Genomic DNA, 25,987 nt, shown 5'->3' with positions numbered 1-25,987 from the left:
CACCATCCTCAGCCCGTCAAATAACAATATAAAGCATCTCTTCTCTGAAGATCGTTTGCTGACACATCTACGTTCTCAAAGAATCTCTTTTCCACCATCTTGAACTGCCCATAATACACAACATAAAGCATGTTTTCTAGGAAGAGCTTTTGATGATGTGACTCTCTCAAGGAATCCCTTTCCACCATTTCCATCCAGTGGAGATGAAGATGTGAACTCCCGCTACACTTTATATTTCTAGAGATTACTGTGAACTCTCTGATGGTATACAAGGTGTGATCGCTGACTGAAACCCTTACAGCAGACATCACAGATGTACGGCTTCTCTCTGGTGTGGACCCTCTGGTGCGTGTGGAAGTGTGAGGCCTGGCTGAAGCTCTTTCCACACTGCTGACATGTGTATGGCTTCTCTCCCGTGTGGACCCTCTGATGGGCACTGAGTCCCGCACTCCAGCTGAACTCCTTCCCGCACTCCTCACACTTAAATGGCTTCTCCCCAGTGTGGATGATCTGGTGCACCTGCAGGTTTGACCTCTGGCTAAAGGCCTTGCCACATGTTTCACACCTGTACGGCTTCTCTCCCGTGTGGACCCGCTGATGGGCCTGGAGGTGCGAAGCTTGGCTGAACCTTTTCTGACACGCCTCGCACTTGAAGGGCTTCTCCCCAGTGTGGACGCTTTGGTGAGCCTGCAGGTTCGAGGCCTGACTGAAGCCTTTCCCACACTCCTCACACCTGTAGGGCTTTTCTCCCGTGTGGACCCTCTGATGGTTGTGCAGGTTCAAGCTCCAGTTGAAGCGCTTCCCACACACCTCACACTTGTACGGCTTCTCGCCCGTGTGGACCCGCTGATGGGCCTGGAAATACGAGCTCTGGCTGAAGCCCTTCTCGCACACATTGCACCGGAACGGCTTCTCTCCCGTGTGGACCCGACGGTGGCTCTGGAAGCTCGAGGCCGAGCTGAAGGCCTTCCCACACTCGGCGCACTGGTAGGGCTTCTCCCCAGTGTGGACCCGCTGGTGGCTGTGCAGATTGAAGCTCAGGCTGAAGCTCTTCCCGCACTCGCCACACCTGTACGGCTTCTCCTCGGTGTGGACACGCCGATGGGTGTGCAGGTTGGAGCTGCAGCTGAAGTGCTTGCCGCAGTCCCCGCATGTGTACGGCTTCTCCCCGGTGTGAACCCTCTGATGGGCCTGCAGGTGCGACCTCTGCGTGAAGCCCTTCCCGCACTCCTCACACCTATATGGCTTCTCCCCGGTGTGGACCCGGCAGTGGATGTTGAGGTCGGTGCTCCGACTGAAGCCCTTTCCGCAGCTCCCGCACCGGTAGGGCTTCTCCCCGGTGTGGACGGGCAGGTGAGCGTACAGGTGCGAGCTCTGGTTGAAGCTCTTTCCGCACTCCGGGCAGGTGTAGGGCTTCTCCCCTGTGTGTACACGCTGGTGCGTCTGCAGGTTGGAGCTCTGACTGAAGCCCTTCCCACACTCGTGACACCAGTAGCGTCTCTTCTCTGAGCGGACAGCACCCGGACCTGAGACACAGACACCATCCTTCAAGTGTGGGCGGCACGGCGGAGGCAGCTCCTTCCCCACGTGGGCCCGCTGGTGGACCTTCAGCCCGGGGGCGCCGAGGGGGGCGTCTGCACATTCCTGACACAGGCACGTCTTCCGTCCTGCGAGAACGGTGTCACCCTGAAGGGGCCCCACCTTCATGTCCTGACCATAGTCTTTGCTCCTACACGCCTTCTCTCTTTTGCACGCTTTACTGTCACGATGGGGTGAGATGCAATTGAAAATGTCAGCACACGGAGTAAACACACAGACTCCGTTTGTCCTCCGGGTTTGCTTACTCCGTCCCTGCTGGCTCCGGGTCTCACTCAGATGGACTCTCTCCCAAGAATTCAGCATTTTCCCGGCGTGGGAGTCTGAGTCTCCATTTTCAGTCGCACAGGCCTCATTACCTGTGAGTTTCTTGACACAGCTGTCGCCTTCGGAGATGTCTGCCCCACCTGGCCACGGGAGCTCTTGCTGTCTGGCGAACCCCAGACTCCTGGCTTGAATGTTCACCACGGCTTCTGGGCTCCTGGTTAACTTGCTCACGTGGCCTCTGATTTGCCAGCAAGACAGCGCTCTCAAGGACAAGCGCCTCAGACCGGCCTCCGGAAGAGTCTCCCTCTCATTCTGGTTCTTGCCTCCTGAAAGGGCAAGGAGAATAAACTAGTGAGCACATGCTTGTTCAGACAGTTCCAAGTTTTACACAGGGAGATCTCCTTAGCAGTAACTTATTCACAAAGGGAATCACCAGCTTCTATTTCCCATGACACCGGAAGGTCTTTGGTTTACTCAATAGGGAGAAATAAGGCGGTGGCCTCTGGACCCTCAGCCACTGTTGCTGTTGGTGCCATTAAGTCAACCCGCACTCATAGCTGACCCTCCAGTGCGTTTCCAGAGGCTAGAAACTGCACAGAAGACTGCCCATCTTCCACCTGCAGAGCAGCTGATGGATTCAAACCTCATGCGTTTGGGTTGGAAGTGCAACTCCTTACCCATAAGGCTACCAGAGCTCCCTTCTGGCTACTAAGCAGTTGTTGTGGGTTAGAAATGTTGACCTGCCTAGAGGCTGCATTTTCATCCTATTATCCAGTTATCAGGGCGCTCTGGAGGCCTAGTGGGTAAGAAATTGGGCTGCCAGCCAAAGGCAAGTGGTTCAAACCCAGCAGCTATTCTGTGGGAGAAAAATGGCAATCTCTTGTACAATTTACAGCCTCTGGAAACTCGGTTCTAATTCAAAGACAAATAACAACATTTTGTTTTCAGCATGTAAATAAAAACCAGAGTTACAGGCTCCCAGGCTGAAATGGTTCTGCCTGTCATTGAATGACTGAAAGGGTGTGCTGGGGCACCGTGTGTAGGAAGGTGCGCTGCTGACAGTGTCCCTCTGACTGTCTGAATCCACCAACAGCTGTGAGAGAAGAGGATGGATGATCTCTGCTTGTCTGATACACAGCCTCGGGTCCAGCACGCTGCAGGGCAGCTCTGAGTCAGTCCCTACTGGACAGCTTTGAGAGGAGAGGGGATGAGCTCAGTCGCTTCATCATTTAATGGCTGGGAGAAGGAGGATGAGCCCAGAGGAAGCAGAATATCCTGCTGACCTCTGCCTGGAACCTCAGTTAACTCCAGCTTTGGACCTTTCAGCTTTGCTGTTGTTGTTAGGTGCTGTCTAGTCCACTCCAAGCCCCTGTGAACAACAGATCTGAACCCTGTCGTACCCTGAGCCATTCTCACAATCCCTGACACACTCGAGCCTATTGCTGCAGACACTGTGTCAATCCACCTGGGTGACGTCTTCCTCTCCTTTGCCATCCTTCCACCTCTCCAAGCTTGGGTTGTTGGAGAAGAGTGCTGCATAGGCCAAGGACTATCAAACGAACAAACAAATGTGGAGGAAGTGCAACCAGAGTGCTCCTTAGAGGCAAAGATGGTGAACCTTTACCTCACAATCTCAGGCCCTGTTGTCAGAAGGGCTCAGTCCTTAGGAAAAGATCTCATGCTGGGAAAGGTGGAGGGTCAAAGAAAGAGAGGAAGATCCTCCAGGAGATGGACTGAAACAGTGACTGTAACAATGGGCTTGAACTTGGTGAAAATTGTGAGGATGGCAGAGGACAGGACAAGGTTCAAGTTCATTATGTGTAGGGCTGCTATGAGTTAAAGCTGACTTGACAGCACATACTAACAAATAGATTTATAGTTGTCATATTATTTTCAAAAGACTACCTTTACGTGCTTAACTTTTCCTTTGCTTGATGGTTTCCCCCCTTTACAAAACATTCAGTGCTGTTTCTTCCCTCTCTAGCTTTTGCTATTTTGTCTACTCCTAAGAGAAGCCTTTTATGCTTCACAGAAACTCATTCATATAAAAATAGTGCAGATTTTCTGCAGCAATGAACGAACGGAAATCCAAAATCTCTGTAAATCTTCACTACAATTATTAAAATAAAAAAAATTACCCAAAAAAGAAGTAGAAAAAAACATAGTGCAGATTTTCCTAATAGGTACCCACACACTTTCCAACGAAAATCTGTATTCTCTTTAATAAAAACAAAATTAAATTACTTGTTTAAATTTATTAAAAAGGGTAGGGAAAGGCATCCCAAAAAGTGCAAAGAAAGGAGAAAGAAACTTTGCTGTTGACAATGAAAGGTCTCTTCTTTCATGGCTGAAGTTGTTGAATAATAAGGAACTTCAATATAAATCAGGTGAAATATATAACTACAAAGCCTCATTGTACAACCTACACAGTGCTCAACATGACTGACAAGGCTGTAAGCAAAAGAGACAAGCCCACGCTGACAGCTGGAGATTTCAATATCGCTTCCTCATAAATAGGAGGACACGGATATATACTTTGTTTTCTCAGGACAAATCTCTGCTGGAGGCAGTGCAGCCAGGGTGCCCCTTAGAGGCAAGGATGGTAGAACTGCATCTCATATACATAGGGCATGAAGAGAACATGTTGGGAAAGGCAGCGGTCAGAAAGAGAAGACGACGCTCAGCAAGACGGATTGACGCAGCGACTGTGGCAATGGGCCTGAGCATATCAGGACAGGGCAGAGTAAGAGCCGTTGTTCTTAGGGTTGCTGCTACTTGTAGCTAACTTGAGGACATTTTAACAACTTGACTTGGCTTTTATGGAATGCTATGGCCTAGTGGGAAGGAGCTGCGCTGCCATCCCAAAGGCACATGGTTTGAATCCACCAGCTGCTCCTCAGGAGAAGGATGGAGAATCCCCTCCTGTGTGATTTACAGCTTCTGAAAATGCCTGGAGGGTCAGTTATGAGTCAGTTCCAACACAATGTTACATCACAACAACAAAATACATTAAAAAATATTATATAGGTTAACTCTTGGACTGCTAACAAAAAATTAGCAATTTGAATCCACTAGCTGACCCATGAGAGAGAAAGAGGCAGTGCCGTCCTGTTAAGACTCACAGCCTCGGAAACCAGATGGAAGTCACTGTGAGGCGGCACCAACTCTACGGCGATGGGTTTTATATCCAACAGAGCAGGAAGCAAGCTTTTCATGTGCACTTGGGGCCATAAATCAAGCCTCAGTACATGGAGTAGGATTCAAGTCACACAAATATATTCTCTTGACATAAGTGAATTAAATCTGAAATCAAAGACAGTGCTTTAGAAAATCCTCAAATACAAAATTAATAACCTCCTTTTAAGTCAACTGTGGGAGGTCCGGTGGCCTAGTGCTAAGGATTTGAGCTGCCAACCCCTAGGCAGGCAGTTCGAACTCACTAGCCATAGAAAAAAGTTGGATAATCTCCTCCCAAGCAATTTATAGCTTCTGAAAACCCACTGGAAGGTCAGCTATAAGTCAGTTCCAACTCAGCGGCACACAACAACAACAACTAAACTGTGGGTTTAAAATTAAAAAAAAGAAAGGAAAGGAAAGGCAATAGCCAGTAAGTGGATGATCAGTACAAAGTCACTAAGGAAAAGGCAGAGGTAGAGAGGAATATAAGGATGTATGAAAATAAAAGCTACAGGGATGAAGCAAGAAAAGCTTGATTTCATTCTGGCTGGGTGTTGAAATTAATGATACTGAATAAAATGTGTATGAATGAGTGAATGAAAAATTGCTTTGTAAACCTTCACTCAAATCCTAAAGTAAAAATTATTTGTTCCATTTAAAAAGTTAAATAATAAGAGTAGATATCATTAAGTATTTTGAATTTAATTGAGATGAAAACACAAGTTATCAAAATATAAGACACCGTTAATGCAGTACTTTAAGGGAAACATTTATATCCAGAACCAGAATATAAAGGCTAGAAAAACAGAACAAACTGGACTGCAAAAGTAATGGAATAAACATCATAGCAGAAATGACTGGGGTAGCAGACAAAAATAGAATTAAGAGACACAAAGCTGGCTCTTAAACAGAACAGTAAGACTGATAAACCACAAGAGACAATAAAATCTAGAACTGAAAACCTTTCCATGGAGAGAAAACTCCAAGCACATAAGGCTTTGCCTGTAAATTCTACCAAACATTTAAGGAAGAAATTCCAGCAGTGCTGGTGCAGCCCTTCCAGAAGAGCGACTGATCCAAACCACAAAAGCACAGATACTGTTTCCACTAAGATTTCCATTAAGATAAAAATAACAAGTGTTGTTAAAGAAGTGGGGAAACTGGGACACGTATCCATTGCTGGAACACAAAATGGTGCAGTTATTGTGGAAAATACTGTGACAATTCCTCAAAAATCTAAACCTAGAATCCACCCCATTGCCACTGAATCAGAGCATAGCTGGCCCTCCAGAAGGTTTTTGAAACCTATAAACTGCACAGGGGAAGACTGCCCATCTCTCTCCTGTGGAGATTGTTAACAGTGTTAGTTTGCTTTGCTCCACAATCAACACTCTTGGTACCAGCATCCAGGAAATCAAAAGACAAATTGCACGGGGAAAGTCTGCTGTCAGGGACCTCTCCAGAGTACTGAAGAGCAACGATGTCAGTCTGGAGACCAAGGTGTGCCTGATCCAGGCCATGGTCTTCACAATTACTTGCTATGCATCAGAAAGCTAGACAATGAGTAGGGATGATAGAAGGAGAATTGATGCCTTTGAGTTGTGGTGCTGGAGAAGAGTGTTGAATATACCATGGACTGCTAAGAGAACAGTTTTGTCCTGGAGAGGATGAAACCAACCTGCTTCTTGGAGGTAAGGATACATACTTTGGGCATGTTGCAAGGAGGAACCAGTCCTTGGAGAGGGATGTCATGCTTGGGAGGGTGGAGGGACAGTGCAAGAGAGGAAGACCCTGGATGAGATGGATTGATTCAGTGACTGGGGTAATGGGGGTAGGTGTGTCAGAAACAGTAAGGTTGGCTCAGGAGAGAGCAGGGTTCAGAGCTGTTGTACATAGGGTCGTTATGAGTCATAGGCGAATTGACGGCACATAAAACAACAACAACTACAGTGCAATGTCATGCATCAGAATTGATGCATTGCAACTAACAACAAGAACATGGAAAATGAAGGGAAGGTGGCATTTTAAAGAAAGCGGCGGGGGGGGGGGAGCTCTGATGAGATGGATGACATCTAAGCAGAGATGTGACTAAAATAAGAAAGCGAGCATGGAGGTTTTCAGGGACAGGCCACTTAGCTAGAGAATAGACAGTAAAAGGCAGAAGCATGATTAGTGTATTTTAAGAGCAGGACAGACAGGGAAACAAGAAACAAGAGGAGGAAAATGTACAATAAAAACATCAGGGTAATGTAAATCAGAACTGCAAATGGTTAAACGTAAAGGAAAATGAGACTCTCTTTTACTTCACTGTTTTTTATTGATTGCTGTTGAGTCAATTCCTAGTGACTCTATGAACAGAAGACCTACTGCCTTTCCATAACTATTATCGTTTCTCCACATTCATAGAGTTTCCAGAGGCACATGGTTTAGGAAGTGGATGCCACTCCTGCTTCCAAACCTGTTTTACAACTGGGAGCTCCACCAAACATTGTCTACATTGAGAAACCATTCTGGTATATGATACCCCAATGGCACACAGTTCAGCATTACAGTAAACCCAGATTACTTCATACAGCACATTGGCAAAGAGTGATGTACAAAGTGGAAGAATGTTCCTCCAAATAGAACAACACTAGTCTCACTTAACAGTGGTTAAGTGTCATCAAGTCAAATAGGACTCATAGCGACCCTTGCACAAAAGACCTGAACTCTGTTCTATAATTAACATTATATCTATGCATTTGTAGAGTTTATAGAATTTCCAGAGGCATCTAGTTTAGGAAGTGGATGCCACTCCTGCTTCCCAATCTGAATCAATCTGGAAGTTCCTCCAAACATTGTATATGATGGGTAATCATTATGGTATTTGACACGACTATGGCAGTATTCAGCATCACAGGAACTCCAAGTTATTCAGTACATTAAACAGACAAACAATTGTTGTATCACTTAAAGAATGTTCATTCTAAAATTATTAAAGTTCAACTGACACCCACTTTTGGGGGGGAAAAACATGTATCAAACACAAGCCAAAAACTTCCCTTATGTGACCACCATCAAGATGGAAAAGGCCACTAAGGAAATCTAAACAAGTTTAGGATGAGAAAAGCAGAAATGAGGAATCACCGTGTATTGCTGGTCAAAATCCAAAATGGCACAGCTGTTGTGGAAAGCAGATTGCTGTTTCCTGAAGAAGCTAGCAGGAAAGCTGCTGTCTCAAAACTCACGGCTATCAAGTCAGAGTCAACTTGCTTGCTGAAACTGAGGAGAACTGAAACCCTCCAGCAGGTTTCAGAGGAATAAATCACACAGGAGGAAACTGCCTATCTTTCTCCCATATAGTAGTTGGTCTACATGTTCGACTTGCTCGCCTCCTTACAAACAAGGCGACCAACCTCCCTGGTGGAAAAGGAAGCACGTAAGATGCATGAAGTCTGCACAGCATGGCTGATATGACTGATGCCAATGAGCTGTACACAGGAAAAGGGGAGAGATGGGTAACTGTGTGGTTGTGTACGGTTTTGCAACAACAGCCTCCAAATAGGGGATGGAGTTTACAGAGGCTGAGACTAATTAGGCAAAACCAATCACCACAGAGAAGCTGATCCAAGCCACTGTACTTCTAATGGCTTTCTATGCATCTGAAAGTTGGTCAATGAAGAAAGAAGACTGAAAAAGAATTGACGGTGCTGGTGAAGAGGACTGAATAGCTCATGGACTGCCAAAAGAACAATTATATTCGTCTTGGAGGAAGTGCGACCAGCATGCACCTTAGAAGCAAGAATGGTGAAACTTGATCTCTTTTGAGTATGTTGTCAGGAGGACCAGTCCTTGGGAAAAAACATCATGCTGGGTCAGTGAAGGACACAGCAATGGGCATGAGCACGGGCAGATGGTTAGGACGGCATGGGATAAGGCCCGTTCAGATCTGCTGTTCATGGGTGGCTGAGCAGCAGTCTACTAGAAAGCACCAAACAACACCCCTCTCCTCTTGGGATTAATTCTCTAGGTTTAGGTGTTTAGGGCCATGGTCTTGTGGGACAATCTAGTTTACATTCTTAAAGCTTATGTTCTATCTCCCAGAATGTTACGTAATGTTTGGTTTCTTTATTTTTAAATAAAATTTTAATTGTAATTTTAATGAACATTTATAAAAAAGTGTTGGATTTTCATTCATTCATTATTGCACCTTTAATCCCCTTCCTCCGTATGCCCTCCCTCAGTTCACTTTTTTTAATGGACAATTAACTTACTTAGCCCTCCCCTAATGTCTAGGGGTCTTAAAAGCTTCTGAGTGGCCCTCAAAAAGAGGTAACTATTGTTCTTTATTCACCTGAAACAATAAGAGAACCCCAGATGCAGAGTGGGAATGGAATAAAGTGCTATCTTCAGGAACCCCTGCCTCCTCCACTTTGAGGCCAGAGGATCTAGATGGTGCCCGCTACTACTGCATTTGATCAAGGATCTAGTATGTGAATTCTGAGAAGGGAGAAAATGCCAAACGGAACTAAATTCTTCAAGAAGTTATAGAGGTTGAGAGGCCAGCTCTGCTATCACAGCTGTTGTGACGTGAATTTTCCTTTGTCTCCGTCACATTAGACCAGGTCGCTGAGCAGCCCGCTCCGGGCCCAGGCACCGCTCTCATCTGCGCATGCGTGGTGTGTCCCGGAGTCCAGCTGGGAGGGGGGGGCTCCGCTGCCAAGTCGCTGGAGGCACTGAGCTGGGCGTCCAGGCCACGAGTTCCTGCACTTCTTTTTTTTTTTTCTTTTCCTGAGTTCCTGCACTTCAAATGGCTCTGCTCTGAGTTCTCCACTTCATCAAGAGAGTTCCATCTTTTTTTTTAAATTTCTGGACATCAAAAAAATTAAGATTACGGTCTCAGTTGTGGTACAAGGAGAATTTGTCCAATCCAGTCAGCTGGGGACCAGGAGGGACCATCATGGATTTCTGTAAACCCCAAGGAAGGATTCCAGCACCTGTGAAGGGAGTGCAGACCAAACATTTTCCATCTGCCTCCAAATTATATTGTGCTCTTCTCCCACTCGGAATGATGTTCTTCAAGTGATTTTTTTTAGCAAAGACCCACCCTTAGAACTACAGAAGTGTAACAAGGAAATGACACCAGCCAAGACGAACGGACTTTGCTGAATGTTGCTCAGAAGAAACTACAGGGATTTGATGGTGGAAACCTTGAAAAACCAGGACTTCATAGGCCTTGAAAACGTTAATGACAAAGAATTCCCCTGAATGCACTCAACTGAAATTCTTGAAGACCATTCCTGGCCTTACATGTTAGGAAAAAATATAAAATTTGTGTGGCAAAGAAGTTCTACTTAAAATCCAAGAGTACCATTGGAGACATCAAACAGTAGAGGAGGTGTATGAAACGACTGCAATCGCCCTGCCAACATCTGCATCAGAATTCCACATTTTTTTTCCACATTTTTTCCTGTCGGCAAAGCAGTTGTCTGGATGCAAACCTGTTGTGGACTCACACTGGTTAAACCAGCTATGAATGTAAGAAAAGTGGCAAAGATTTCTGTACCTTCTCCTCATTTTGGATACATGTGGCAGATGAACATGAACCTACAGAACGTGGTGATGCCTATAGTTATCCTTTCCCTTTAGTATCCCACAAAGGGTTTAAATTTATAGATAAGCTTTGAAAATGTACTTAAAATGGGAAACTCATTTCTTATTCCCCCCACCCCCACCCCAGTACATCAGACATCACAGTAAAGAGAAAAATGTACAGTGTTTAAAAAAAAATTATAGAGGCTGGAATCCCTGAGACTATGGCCCTGAGGTCTTCAAATCCAGAATTGAAACGATCCCCTGAAGTAACCTTTAAATTAAGTAACATTTTAATGCAAGGAGTGATTAAAAGCAAACAGCCAACTACCTGGGTAACACTAAAATGAGCCCCACAGGCACACGTATTATGTGTTGAGCTGTGAACTAAAAGGTTCAGAGTTTGCATCCACCAGTCCTCTTGGGGGAGAACACGCAGTGGAGGATCGCTGAGAGTCGGAACTGACTCCATGACAGCGGGTTTGCTCTTTGGGTTATAAACTCTAAAAGGTTTTTCTTGATTATATAACTCCAAAAGGTCATACTTTCATTTTGTAACTCTAAAATTTATGAAACCTGTACTTGAACCAGGAGGCAGTGATCAGAGCAGAGCAAGAAGACACTGCATAGTTCAAAGTCAGGAAGGGAGTATGCCAGGGTTGTATTTTGTCTCCATACCTTTTCACTCTATATGCAGAACAGATTATCCGGGAGCCTGGGCTGTATGAGGAGGAATGTGGCATCAGGATTGGAGGAAGACTCATCAACAACCTGCGTTATACAGATGACATAACCCTGCTTGCTGAAACTGAGGAGGCTCTGAAGCACTTGCTGCAGAGATCAAAGACTGCTGCCTTCACTATCGATTGAAGCTCAACATCAAGAAAGCAAAGAAAGATTCTCATCACTGAGCCAACTGGCAGCAGCATCATGGATGGTGAAGATACTGAGATTGTTAACAGCTTTAGTTTATTTGGCTGCACAATCAACACTCTTGGTACCAGCAGCCAGGAAATCAAGAGACCGATTGCACTGGGAAAGTCTGCTGTCAGGGACCTCTCCAGAGAACTAAAGAGCAACGATATCAGGCTAGAGACAAAGGTGCCCTGATCCAGGCCATAGTCTTCACAATTGCTTGCTATGTATCAGAGAGCTGGACAAGGAGTAGGGATGATAAAAAGAGAATTGATGCCTTTGAGCTGTGGTGCTGGAAAAGAATGTTGAATATACCATGGATTGCTAGGAAAGCAAAATAGGTTCATCCTGGAGAAGGTGAAATCAGGATGCTCCTTGAAGGTAAAGATTCTGAAGCTTCGTCTGACATACTTTGGACATGTTATAAGGAGGGACCAGTTCTTGGAGAAGGACATCATGCTTGGGACGGTGGAGGAATAGTGCAAGAGAGGAAGACTCTCAATGAGATGGATTGATTCAGTGACTGGGTAATGGGGGAAGGTGTGTCAGAGACTGTAAGATTAGCACAGGATAGAGTAGAGTTTAGGGCTGTTGTACACAGGGTCAATATGAGTCGCAAGTGACTCGGTGGCACATAACAACAACAACAACAACAACAACTCTTAAAGGTCAACAACATTTTAAAACATAGATGAGATGGTTGTGAGGTAGGAAGATTAAGAAAAAATAGAGGTGAAACAACTAGAAAAGAAATACCAAGAATGTTGATACAATGTGGAAAATGTAACCCTGTTACTCATCATCATCATGTCCAGAAATGGGGAAGGAGTGATTTTGCTGTGTCTAGTTTCACCACACAGAAAATTGTTGTTGTTGTTATGTGCCATTGAGTCCCTGTGACCCATAGCGACCCTATGAACAGTAGCTCTGAACCCTGCCCTGTCCTGAACCAGTCTCACTAATTCCGACACACAAACCCCCACTGTCCCAGTTACTGTTATCAATCCATCTCGTCTGAGGGCTTCATCTCCTGTGTCTGAGCATGATGTCCTTCTCCAAGGATCAATCCTCTCTGGCCACATGCACCCAAAGTATGTGAGACACAGCTTCAAAAACTAGCCTCCGTGAGATATCTCAGTTGCAAAAGGAAAAATATTGCATGGTGCCACTGCTGTAAAATGGGACTGATATCAGAGTTGGGGTAAGACTGAGAAAAACTGGATAAATTGTGTATACTGCACTGAAACAGATGAGGGAGTGAATAATTTAAAAGCGATGTATGATAGGGTATTAAGGTTATCACAAGAGTCCACAATTAAGGTTGCATGGTGGAATGTACTTGGAGCGGTGGGAGGGGTGCGGGGTGATTGTGTACCAGGGAGAGAGTCTTTCTTTTACTTTTGAAAGAGAGGAGCGAACTGGGGGGCGGGGGGAGAGGGCTGGACGGGTAGAGAAGTGTAGCAATGAATGAATGGAAATCCAAATTCTTTGTAAATGTTCATTAAAATTATTAAAAAGAATTAAAAACAAACAAAAACTAGCCTCCAAGGAGAAACTTGGTTTCACCCTCTCCAAGAGAGACCTATTTATTTTCTTGGAGGTCTATGGTATGTATAAGTCTTAGATATTTAAAAAATAAACAAGCAAAACGCAGAGTCATCAAGCAAGGGGAGGTGAGGTCACAGGATGGCACAAATGGTTCAGACGCAGCCGTTAGACTAGAGGCAGCTCTAGTGGCGCGTGGTCTATAGCGAGCTGTGGTGCTAACCCAAAGGTGGTGCCTCTCTGGCAGTTCGAATCCAGCAGAGGCTCCTCAAGGAAAAGATGGGCAATCTCCTTTCCTGAGATTCTTAGCCTGTAAAAACCTGCTGGACAGTCAGTTATGAGTTGATTCAGATTCAAGGGCAGGGAGAGTGAGAGTTAACCTAAAAGCTGCCCAGAGATAAAGCTCTGGAGGCATCAACTGCTAGGATAGAAGGATTGGTGGAATCAGAATCACTGGAAGGAAGTGGAGGAAATACGATTTCAGCACGGCATTGTGACTGATGTTATAAAACAAAATGTGTATGACCCATTAAACAAAAAACCCCAATCAATTTGTTTTGTAAACTTTCACTGAAATCACACTCACTCAGTTCACCATTGAGTGGGACCGACTCCTAGCTGACCCTCCAGTGAGCTTTCAGAGGCTGCAAAATGCCTGGGAGGAGAATGCCCATCTCTCTCCCATGGAGGCGCTAGTGGTTTCGAACTGCCTGAGGTACAGCCTTTGAGTAAGCAGTGCAGCTCCCTACAAACACATCACAACAAAAAAAAGAAGAGATGATCTTTGAACCCACCAGGGGTGCTGAGGTAGGACGACTGACCATCTGCCTCAGGGAGGTGAGCATTTCTGCACTATACATACAAGTGGGAACCTACTTGACAGCAATCAACAAAGTGAGTGAGCAAGCGTTTGTGTCCCCTACTCTGCTCAAACAGGAAGCCGGTGCAGGGGCTGAAGCAGAGGAGCGACAGGAGGTGACTGGGGTTTCTGGGCACTCTGGTGCTGTGTGGACAGGAGCCTCAGCTGTTCCCACGGGGACCCCTCCTAGTGGCATGGCTCTCACCTGGACACCCACCTCTCTGGGTCTGGAACCCCTTCACCCACAGCCTCTCCTCTCTCTCCAATTGCGAGATCACATCCGGCTTGAAGAACTGATGTCCTATGAACACACAAGAGAGAGACCACAGGCAAAGATTACAAAAAAGTCTGCTGCCAGCCCCATGATCCGAGGCTGCCCTCCACCGACTTGACTTCCCAAACATCATTTACTGTGGCCCATATGTAAGAGATGATGGCCTAGTGGGTAAGGAATTGTGTTCCCAACCCAAAAGCAAGTGGTTCAAATCCACCAGCTGCTCCTTGGAAGAAAGATGGGTAACCTCCTTCTGTGTGATTCACAGCCTCTGAAAACCCGCCAGAGGGTCAGCTGTGAGCGGGTTCCCACTTGGCGGCATTCAGCATGATGCTGCATGTGTGTACTTACACTCTAAAAAGCTTTATTAGATGACCTGTTTCTAAACATTTTTATCTTTCATCACATCTCTTCTGTGTCCCGCATCACTTTACAAGCAGCTGCAGTTGTTGCTGTAACACGTTCCATCCCTGCTATTCCTAAACCACTGCCCCCTAGAAGATTCTAACTCGGGTGACTTCCAGTCAGCTTCCGAGGGTGCAAATCTTCATGGGAGGAGCCAGGCTCAGCTTTCTTAGAGTGGCTGATGGGTTCAAACTGTTCACCTTTTAGTTAGCAACCAACCAGGGCTCCTTATTCTAGCGAAGGAGCTCTGCTTTTGCTGCTCTATTCTAATTTAAGAACCTTTGGTGGCCTGTTGCTGCTGTTGTTCAGTGTCATCGGGTTGCAAAGAATTTTGCTGCCAACCCAAAGACAGGTGGTTCAAATCTCCCAGCTGCTCTGGGGAGGAAGATGGACAATCTCCCATGCAACTTATAGCCTCTGAAAATGAGCTGAAGGGTCAGCTATGAGTCAGTTTGACTCATATGGATGGCACACAACAATCTATTACAAAAATAGTGATGCATGCACACCCATCTTTTTTGCAGCTTTGTTTGCAATAGCAAAGAGCTGCAAACAACCCAAGTGCCCATCAACAAATGAATGGATAGAGAAGCTCTGGTATATTCACACAATGGAATACTACACAGCATTGAAAACAAGGAATTAATGAAATATGCAAAATGGATAACTCTGGAGGACATTATGCTGAGTGAAATATCTCAGTCACAAAAGGACAAATATTGCTTAGGGCCACTGTTGTGAAATGGGACTGGCATCAGGGTTGAGGGAAGACAGAAAAGGAGGCGAGGAATGACGTGTATTGCATTGAAACAGATGAGGGAGAGAACTGTTTAAAAGGGACTTATGAATGGGTATTCTTGTCATTACAGAAATATGGAGTGAAGGCTGCACAGTGGAGTGGACTTGGGGGGAGGGATTGAATAACAATGAAAGAGTTTTTCTTTTCAAGGAGAAGAGTGAATTGGGGGGGGGAATAGGGAGAAAAGTGCAACAGTGAATGACTGGAAACCCTAAGTCTCTGGAAACTTCATTAAAATTAATTTAAAAAAACATTAAAAAATACTGATGCAACTTAGTTAACACCATTAATGATCATTACTCACCGTTTCTAAGGAAATAAGAAAGAGAAAGCCCGGAGCAGCCACACCCCCTTGCTCATTTTATTGATCATTTATGAAAGACCAATTCCAATTCTTGCTTTGGGACACTGTGTCTTTATTCTCTAAAGGGACTGGAAAGCTTGGACACCTAAGTTTCCCAAAGCCTTGGAAGAGAAGGTGGAGGACAGCTGTGCTGCTAACATTCTACAATGCTCAGGGCTGCCCCCTACAGCGACGTCACCTGGCACAAAATGTTAACCATGTCATGGCAAAGAAACCCCTGGTACACAGGGCCTCAAGCTAAGTGACAAGGGCGCCCATCCTCACCCAAGGAGACCAGGTTCCTGAAGTTCTCCAGCATCACGTCTCGGTACAGTGTCCTCTGGCCAGAGTTCAGCAGCCCCAGCTCCTCCTCGGTGAAGACCACAGCCACATCCTTGAACGTCACGGCCTCCTGCAACATTAAACACACAAGCTCAATCCTCAAACCAATGTCTCCTGGAAGGAGGACAACACTGGGAAGATGGAGAGGGCTGCTTTACAACAGTACCAAGGCTGCAGCATGCTGTCAGGCTCTAAATGAGTGGACATGAGTCGAGAACTTAGAACTGTGTCAAGCACATAAATAAATGCTCAATAAATTCAACTGCTTCTGTGTAACAGACTGCCACATTTTCCTCCCACGGTGACTCGGAACCACTGAACCTTTTGATTAACAGTTGAAAGCTTTAACTCCTGCACAAACAGAGCTAGGACATTAACAATTAAAATAGTTCTCACACAGACATAATTTAGCTTAGATTTAAAGGTAGAATCTAGCTCTTCTCTGGGAATAACCAAAAGAATTTTCTCTGAGTTCTGCATCCGCTTGAGCTTACGGCACCAAACCACACTTTGTATCTTCTTTCCACCGAAACAAGAAATTGGCAAGAAACTGAGTTCCCAAAACTTTATGTTGTTAGTGTTGTTATGTGCCGTCGAGTCGCTTGCAACTCATAGCGACCCTATGTACAACAGCCCTAAACTCTGCTCTGTCCTGTGCCAATCGCACTGCCTCTGACATACCCATCCCGATTACCCCAGTCACTGAATCAGTCCACCTCAACAAGGGTCTTCTCCTCTTGTGCCATCCCTCCACCCTCCCAAGCATGATGTCCCTCTCCAAGAACCTGTCCCTCCTTACAACATGTCCAAAGTATGTCAGACAAAGCCCCAGAATTCTTGCCTCCAAGGAGCAGCCTGTTTAACCGTCTCCAGGATGAATTTGTTTCCTTGGCAGTTCATGGTACATTCAATACTCTTCTCCAGCACCACAGCTCAAAGGCATCAATTCTCCTTCTATCCTTCCTAGTCATTGTCCAACTCTCTGATGCATAACAAGTGATTGCAAAGACCACAGCCTGTATCAGATGCACCTTAGTCTCTGGAGTGACACCATTGCTCTTCAGTACCCTGGAGAGGTCCCTAACAGCAGACTTTCCCATCGCAATACATTTTTTAATTTCCTGGCTACTGGTGCCAAGAGTGTTGACTATGGAGCCAAGCCGACTAACGTTGTTAACAATCTCAATCTCTTCGCCATCCATCCTGATGCTGCCAATTGGTCCAGTGGTGAGAATCTTTGTCTTCTTGACATGGAGCCTCAATCCATACTGAAGGCTGCAGTCCTTGACCCTCTGCAGCAAGCATTTCAGGTCCTCCTCAGTTTCAGCAAGCAGGGTGTGTCATCTGCATAACACAGATTGTTAATAGACCTTCCACCAATCCTGATGCCACACTTCTCCTCATAGAGCCCAGCCTCTCGGATAATCTGTTCTGCATGCAGGTCGAAAAGGTATGGAGACAGGACACATCCCTGGCATACGCCTTTCCCAATTTTGAACCATGCAGTGTTTCCCTGCTCTGTTCTGACGACTGCCTCTTGGTCCAAGTATAGGTTTCTCATTAGCACGATCAAGTGTTCTGGGATTCCCATTCTTCTCAGAGTCAGCCATTTTGTTATGATCCACACAGTTTGACGCCTTTGCATAGTGAAACACAGATAGACATTCTTCTGGTATTCCCTGCTTTCAGCCAAGATCCATCTAACATTAGCTACAATATCCCTAGTACCACAGCCCCTTCTAAACCTAGCCTGGACTTCTGGCAGTTCTCTGCTGATGTGCTGTTCCAGTAGTTTTTGGATAATCTTCAGTAGAATCTTGCTTGCATGTGTAATCAATGATTACTGTTCTATAGTTTCCACACTCTGTTGGGTCACCCTTCTTTGGAATGGGAACAAATATAGATCTTCCAGTCAGTTGGCCAAGCGGTTGTTCTCCAGATTTCTTGGCACAACTTGGTGAGCACGTCCAGGGCAGCATCTGTAAGCTGAAATACGTCAATTGGTATACCATCTATTCCTGGGGCCTTACTTTTTTGCTATTTCCTTCATAAAAACAACTTTCTAGAGGGAAGAAAATTGGGCTGAATACTCAGTATTAAAAATTATAACAGGAAACCTATCACCACAAAGTTCTTTAAAATAGTGAAACTAGAAACCAAAAACCAGAACTATGAAAAGTGAAAAATCAAATTAGATAAACTACCAGGTGGCTTAGTGGTAAGGGATTGTGCAGCCAACACAAAGGTACGCAATTCGATTCCACCAGCTGCTTCATGGGAGAAAGATGGGCAAACCTGGGCGGTTTCTGAAAACTCTCTGAAGGGTCAGGTATGGGTTGGTTCTGACTCAACGATATACAATTAACAACTGCAGTGGGTAGGAAGCCCCACTGACATCCACAGGGCATGCGGTTTGAATTTCTCCGCTGCTTCTCTGGAGAAACATGGGCAATCTCTTCCTGTGTGATCTACAGCCTTGGGAAACCTGCTGGAGGCTCAGCTCAAAGGCACTGAGCGATTCAGTCCCTCCCAGCTGCAGAGTTGGAGCTCACTCGAAACTGAACCTCCTCTGTCTTCTAAAGTTGTCAAAGGCACAGGAGGAGACTGACCCCTGGTGGATCCGGCCAGGGAGGCGCAGCAGTATGGCTCCCTAGGAACTACAAAACGCATGAAATATATTTCAATAATTTCAATTTGAAAAAAATGTTTCTAAATTTTATAGTTTTAAAAATGTTAACGTTTTAAATGTGGGAGGTACAGATTTTTAAAAACTCAAAATCCTCATTATAAATGGATATTTACAAATGCAAATAACCATCTGTCAATACAAAGCAATATGGGAAGACGAAGAGGGCTTATTTGTAAACATATTAATGAATATGAGAGTTTTACCAATTTCTCATAACTTTTAAGATTATTATTGAAAGCCAGGATTTATGGGTGCAATGGTTAACATGCTCAAGTGCTAAGTGAGAGACTGGAGGTTCGAGTCTCTCTTGACCGACCAGAAGGAGCCCTGGTTGGTGATCTGCTTCTGAAAAGCAGCGCGGAGAACCCTGTGACGCGCGCTTCCACTCTCGCACACAGGGGGCGCCATCACTGGGAATCACTCCACAGCAACCATATTTACTGTAAATTTCCAAAACCAACAAAAAGCAAAGGCAGAGCACACAAAAATCCTTCCAATATCTTTTGGAACTTCTTGATGCCTTTGAGTTGTGGTGCTGGCAAAGATTACGGTGCCATGGGCTACCAAATACATCTGTCTTGGACAAAACACAGCCAGGGTTCTCCTTAGAAACAAAAACTGTAAGACTTCACTGCACGTAGGGAACTCTAATGGCTTAGTGGGTAAGAGCTGTGCTGCCAACCCAAAGGCAGGTGGTTTGAATCCACCAGCTGCTCTGTGGGAGAGACAGGCAATCTCTTCCCGTGTGATTTACAGCCTCTGAAAACCTGCTGGAGATTCATCTATGGATCGGTTCTCACTCGAAAGCAAGGAGTTGAAGCTGGTTTTCATCTCACATACTTTGGGCATGTTGTCAGAAGGGGCCAGTCTTCGGAGGGGAACACCAAGGACTGGCACAGTGGCTACAACAAGGAGCACAGGCACAGTGGCGATTGTTAGGACAGCGCAGGATCTGCTGCACACCGAGTTGCTATAAATCAGATTTGCCTCGACAGCACCTTCCCAAGCAGGAGAGAAGTGGGCCACATCTTTGGAAAATGGGACTGTCATTTGAAGTGAAATGTGATATCACTTTAAGAAACAGGCAAACCCAGCTTACCTGGAACTTAGTCATTTTTCTCCTCTTCCTTCTGGGGAGAGCCAGCGTCTGGGAAGGCTGAACTGGGAGAAGGAAAGACAGCACGTGAATTATGGGATGCTGCTGGTCCATAGACAACTTGGTGTCAGCAGAAAGACATCCCTCTTCTCTAGCACACACAGCTGAGAGAACAGGGGCTGGATTCTAGCTGTGACTGTGTCCCATTTGCCAGACATCTTGTTGTCCAACATCTGAAACCCAAGTGACCCTCAGAGCACCCCACCTGCCCCTCGATTTCAGAGGAAACCAGGGGCTAATGGGTAGTATAAGATGTATCCTCTGGGAAGCAACTCAAGTGCCCATCGACAAATGAATGTACAGAAAACTATGGTATATTCATAAAATTAATACTATGCAGCACTGAAAAACAAGGAACTCATAAAACATTACACAACATGGGAGACCCTGAAGCACATCATGCTGAGTTAAATATCTCAGTCACAAAAGGATAAAGTCATAAAGCAGGTCTGATATGGGTTGGGAGGAGAATAGGATAAGAGTGGACAGACAATATTGTATTGGAACAGATCAAAGAAAGAATTATATAAAAGGAATATATGATTAGGCATTATACATACGGCAACAGCCCAGAATAAGAGCTGCATCGTTGCCAAGAGGACTGGGTTGTGTGTGGGAAGTAGGTAATTGTACAACAATGAATGAATATTTTTTAAAAGCATGCACTGGGGGAGGAGGGAGGGATAGGAGTAAAATGTGCAACAATGAATGAATATTAAAAAATAGTGAACTGGGGAGGGGAAAGGAGGGAGAGTGGGTAAAATGTGTAATAATGAATGAAAATCTAATGGTCATTAAAATCACAATTAAAGGGTTGGTAGGGGAGAAAAGTACAATAATGAATGAATGGAAATCCAAAGTCTCTGTAAATTTTCATTGAAATTAATAATAAATAAAAAAACAAACAAAAAAATCACAATTAAAATAAAATTTTATTTTTTTAAGAAAAAAGATATATCCTCTGGCCTAAATGTCTGGATTTAATTTCTAATTCTTCCACTTTTTAAAAATACAGGTGTCATGCATTTTATCAATTTTTATTGGTTTTTATTCACTCATATACATTTCATTTTAAAACATGAATTACAGTTGTATAGCATACATCTTACCAGAACCTCGCTGTACCCTGCCTTTCCCTTCACCCTCCCGGTCCGTTCACTCTTCTCTGCTCCCTCCCCAGCTCCCGTCCCTGTCAACCCCACACAGTTATTTCTATCCGCAAACCTTTCTTTCCTTCCTGCTGTTGTTGTGTGCTTGTGGAGTTGGGTCCAACTAATAGCTGACCCTCCAGTGGGTTTTCTGAGACAGTTAATGGCACGGGAGAAGATTGCCCAACCTTCTCCCACGGAGCAGCAGGTGGACTCGAACCACTCGAACTTTTCTTTAGTCTTTCATTCTTCTTCCCCACCCCCCATCCCCTGCTTTCCCCATCTGACCATTTATGCATGTCCTACTCCAGATTATTAACTGCAAGACACATAATGTCTGATTCCTTTTGGGTTGATGTTCCCTTAGCCTTTTCCATTCCATTTACTTCCACTTAACACTTTCTACTTAACTAACAGTGTAAAGCTTGAGCACCTTATCCACTTGCTGGCAAATAGGAATAACAATGTTTGTCGTCCCTATTGCCTGGAGCTTTGGATGCTGTCAGGTGCTGTCTACTTGGTTCCCAATCATAGAAACCCATGTAAAAGAGGTCAAAACCCTGCCTGGCGCGGCGCTATGCTCACAACTGATAAAAATATCTGAGTCACTGTTTCAGTGACTATGTCAGTCCATCTTCTTGAGGGTCTCTGGTCTTTTTCTCTAGGGATTTCCCTCTCCCGATAACAAGCCCAAAGGATGTGACACAATTTTCTCATGGTTTTTACAATTCTCACGGTTACTTCATAGGAGCGCCTGGATGCATTGTTTCTAATACAGACGTGTTCATTCTTCCGGCAGTCCCTGGTCTATTCCATCTTCATTAATGTTTATTGCCCAGCATCAGATAGGCGGGTGCTCTTGAGCATCCCTGGTGCAAAGCTCTGGTGACACAGCGCCTTCTACATAGTGCTGCTAACCAAAAGGTCAGCAGTTTGAGTCTATTAGCTGCTCCATCAGAGAAAGATGAGGCTGTCTGTTCCTGCTAATGTTACCATTTACAGCCTCAGAAATTCCCATGCAAGGTTTCCATGAATAGATGCTAACTCCACAGCCCTGTGTTCTTTTTATTCTTTCCGATACTTTGTTCAACCCCTGTCAGTCTGTGGCATCAGCTGTCTGTAGGTTGCTATGCCGTTGACATCTCACCATTAGCATCTCAAACAAAAGGAAACCATGATAGGAAGGTTTCACTGGAGCTTCCAGATTAAACAGACTACACAAAAAGGCCTGCAAATCTAGTTCTGAAAATTAGCCAGTGGAAATGTTATGGTGTGGAACAGAAGAGTGTCTCATACAATGCTGGGGAGGAGCCACTTTGAGAAAAACTCAAACTTGTTGTCATTGAATTGGAACTGACTTTGGTTTCCAAGGCTGGGAGGATTGCCCACTTTCCTCCTTCAGAGCCGCTGGTGGACTTGAACCACCAGAGTGGTGTGGTCGTTGGGTTGGTCACCCAACTCCCCACAGATGATCCCACCAGAGCTCCCTCCCAGGCTGGGAGGTTCTGCAAATGCACTAAGGTTACAACAATGAACTTGAGCAAACTAATTATTCTCACGGCAGCCAGGACTGCAACCTTTAGTTTTATTCTTTTTGTACACAGGGTCACCACTAGCCGCAGCCAACTTGATGGCAATGAACAACATTATGTTTCTTAGAACTGTCTCTGCACGTGTGCTTTCTAGAACAGGATGCCTCCCAGAAACTCAGAAATCAGCCTCCTCTGAGAGGCAAGTCAGTAAGCCTCAGAAAAGTCCAATTCTTACTAGTTGTCGTATATATTACAGTAAAACTGGCAACGGTGGAACATATGAAAATCTGTCAGAGAAGGAAAACTCAAGTTTCCACCAAAAAGAGACAGACGGGGGATAGAACTGCTCCCTGCCAAAGGCAAACAACTTGTGAGAGCTGGAAAAACAAGACATCCCCTGGAATTCCCATTCCGAGAGGGTTCACTTATCATTTGTTTCTTTGTCATGATGATTAAATTGCAATAGATTTTCCTCCCACCCAATAGGGAGCTCTGGTGGTCTAGTGGTAAGGAGTTGGTTGCCAACCTAAAGGCACGTGGTTCCTTGGGAGACAGCTCGACAATCTCCTCCCCTGCGTTTTACAGCCTCTGATAACCTGCTGGAGGGTCAGCTTATGAGTCAGTTCTGACTGGACTGCACATAACAATAGTTATAAACACTTCATAAACTAGCAGAGCTTCAACAAAGCCTCTTCTCCCATATGCTAAAATACCCCCAAGACTCTTAAGTTCCTACTTAAATGGTTCACTACTTAAAAATCAAAGCTGTAAGTACACACCAGCTCTGTGCACTTGGGTGCACGTCAGGCATTGTGCAAAGCTGTGCTCACCATGTGGGATACACCTGAGGACATTCCCCAGATTGACTGGGAGTGATTTCTCTCCTGCTAAGTATGTGATCAAGGGCAGTCGGATGTCCAGGCACAGCATGCAGGGATTAAATCTGACTCCATCCCCAGCATTTGCAGTGCCAATTATTAAAAAGAATCAAAAGTCAGTTTGCAATCTCTCACGCCATGGACACAGTTTAAAGTTGTTTACATACAATGCAAGAACATTATTGTTGTTAAGTACCATCGACTTGGAACTAACCCAGAGCTGACCTTCCAATGGGTTTCAGAAGCAGTAAATAGGACAGGAGGAGACTGCTCATCTTTCTCCCGGGGATTCATACCATGCATCTTTGCATTGGCAGTGTAATGCCTTACCGCTAAACCATCAAAAGAACAAATCCTTCTGAACCATGAGAAAACTGAAGCACGGAGAGAGTAATTAAACTGCCCAGTATTTTACACGAGGAAGAGGCAGAGGTAGGGAGGAAGGTCGGGGTGCAGAGGACTGGAGACCCTCAAACCCGAGGCATGATGCGAGCCGCCTCTAAACGGGAGGCTCCGATTAGGGGCGCGAACTGTCAACTCTGCCTCCCCATCTCGTTATCTGCGGCAGATGTGGCTTGTCGCCTCCGAGAGCGAGGGCTAGTCACCACTGGCCCCACGCCCAGGCCAGGAAGGCTCGAGGGCGCAGGGCGCGTGTGGACTCACCTCCCAGGAGCAATCACAGCCCCGATCTCGTCTTTCTGGAGCGGAAGTGCTTCCCTCGCACACAGCTCCTGAACTACATTTCCCAGAATCCCAAAGCGAAAGCGCCGGTCGGCTCACCACCCTCATGGACTACACTCCCCAAAAGGCTCTGCAAGCCAGCTTTTCCCAGGGGGGTTGATGCCTGTTTCGGATAAAGCCTCTAGGTGGATTTTTCTTTGTTCACTTATGAGATGGATTCTGTGAGTGGAGTGGTGGGAATGAATGTGTTTCAGACAGCGAGGTTGGCACAGGATAGAACGGCGTTTAGGGCTCTTGTACATAGTGTCGCTTTGAGTCGCAAACGACTCGATGGCACATAACAACAACAACAACTTGAGAAAGTTATTATTATGTTGAAAGAAAAAAGAATTTTTATGAAAAGAAAAGGTCTTTTATATATACATATGAATGTGTGTGTGTATATATATATATATATATATATAGAGAGAGAGAGAGAGAGAGAGAGAGAGAGAGAGAGAGAGAGAGAGAGAGAGAGAGAAAGAACTCAAAATTGAATTAGTCTAAACTGCCATGTTTAGGGGCCAAGTTACTCCTTGGAGACGAGGATTTTGGAGCTCTGTCTCACATACCTTAGGCATGTTGCTGGGAGGGACTAATCCTGGGAATAGAGCATTATACTTTGGAATGGTAGAGGGATAGCGCAGGAGAAAAAGATCACCAGATGAGATGGATTGACACAGTGACTGGAGTAATGTGTCAGAATCAGTGAGACTGATCCAGGATAGGGCAGAGTTCATTGTACATAGGCTCTCGACTGCTTATAACAACAACAAATGCCGTAGGCAGTTATCGTAAGGAACACTGGATCTCAAACTTCTATCTGTTCTATTAGGGAAAGAGACATTCCAAATTTAATTGTTCATCTTAAAGACATAAACTTGATAATACTAAGGCAAAGATAAAGCGTCCTAGAATGAGGGATTAGAAAGCAAAGGATTCACCCTAACATTCAAATATCCATCACGAGATCATAACTAATGGCGGTTACAGTCCATCACTGTTGTAGGCAGGAATACAGACAGATGTCAGAGAATTGGGATATGACTGGAATATGTATAGAACTGCACATTTAAAACAAACTTACAGGCTTGGATCTGGGTCATCAGGCGCTTAGATATGTTGTGGTCAGAACCATAGTCACAGAAACCCAACTCATAAATTATGTGGTATGCACTTACTTTTGGTAAATTGTTAACAACCCATCCAGGCAACTTCCCTATTCTCTTTACAAGCCTCAAGGACAAACCTCTCTGGGTTTGTTTGCAAGTGTAATTTGCTTTCAACTCTGTTTTTCATAAAGGCAAAGTTATATTACTTGTTTACTGGTCAGAAAGAAAGTCAAGTGATGCCTGAGCTTAAGTCAAGAATCAAAATGAACTGAGTGCTTCCCTTCCACAAACCATTTGTTTCCAGAACTTAAATTAAAATACATTCCCTCCTTGGATCACGGGTGTTGATTAAATTTCTTTGTTCTCACATAAGATGGTGTGCTTTCTTTTTTTTTTTAAAGAACTGGTGGATAACTCTTTATATGGCTACTCTTCTAGGGCATTTTTTAAGGCACTTTTTTAAAGGTAGCTAAAAGAGGTGAGACTTTTATTCATTACATATCATTTGCAATAGAGTTAATTAGACTTCCACAAGTATTTTTATGTTTTCGTTTTCTACTGGCTAGAACTGCCGGAAGTCCAGGCTGGGTTTAGAAGGGGTCGTGGTACTAGGGATATCGTTGCTGATGTTAGATGGATCTTGGCTGAAAGCAGGGAAT

The 25,987-nt window shown here is 44.9% G+C and overlaps 1 protein-coding gene across 1 annotated transcript; it reads right to left on the bottom strand.

Moving 5' to 3' along the window:
• Positions 1-237: 237 nt before the first annotated feature.
• Positions 238-19,914, bottom strand: ZNF235 (zinc finger protein 235). The gene is made up of 4 exons (XM_006901112.1): positions 19,882-19,914; positions 16,037-16,163; positions 14,148-14,231; positions 238-2,189 (listed from the first exon to the last, which is right to left on the bottom strand). The coding sequence occupies exons 1-4, from the start codon at positions 19,894-19,896 to the stop codon at positions 238-240; spliced, it is 2,178 nt and encodes a 725-aa protein (XP_006901174.1). The 5' UTR covers positions 19,897-19,914.
• Between the last annotated feature and the right edge of the window lie 6,073 nt (positions 19,915-25,987).

The sequence above is a fragment of the Elephantulus edwardii genome, unplaced genomic scaffold (assembly GCF_000299155.1).
Source record: "Elephantulus edwardii isolate Elephantulus edwardi_28Jun2011 unplaced genomic scaffold, EleEdw1.0 scaffold00308, whole genome shotgun sequence".
NCBI lineage: Eukaryota > Metazoa > Chordata > Mammalia > Macroscelidea > Macroscelididae > Elephantulus > Elephantulus edwardii.
The sequence above is the reverse complement of the archived record's forward strand: the minus strand, read 5'-3'. Positions and strand labels throughout refer to the sequence as shown.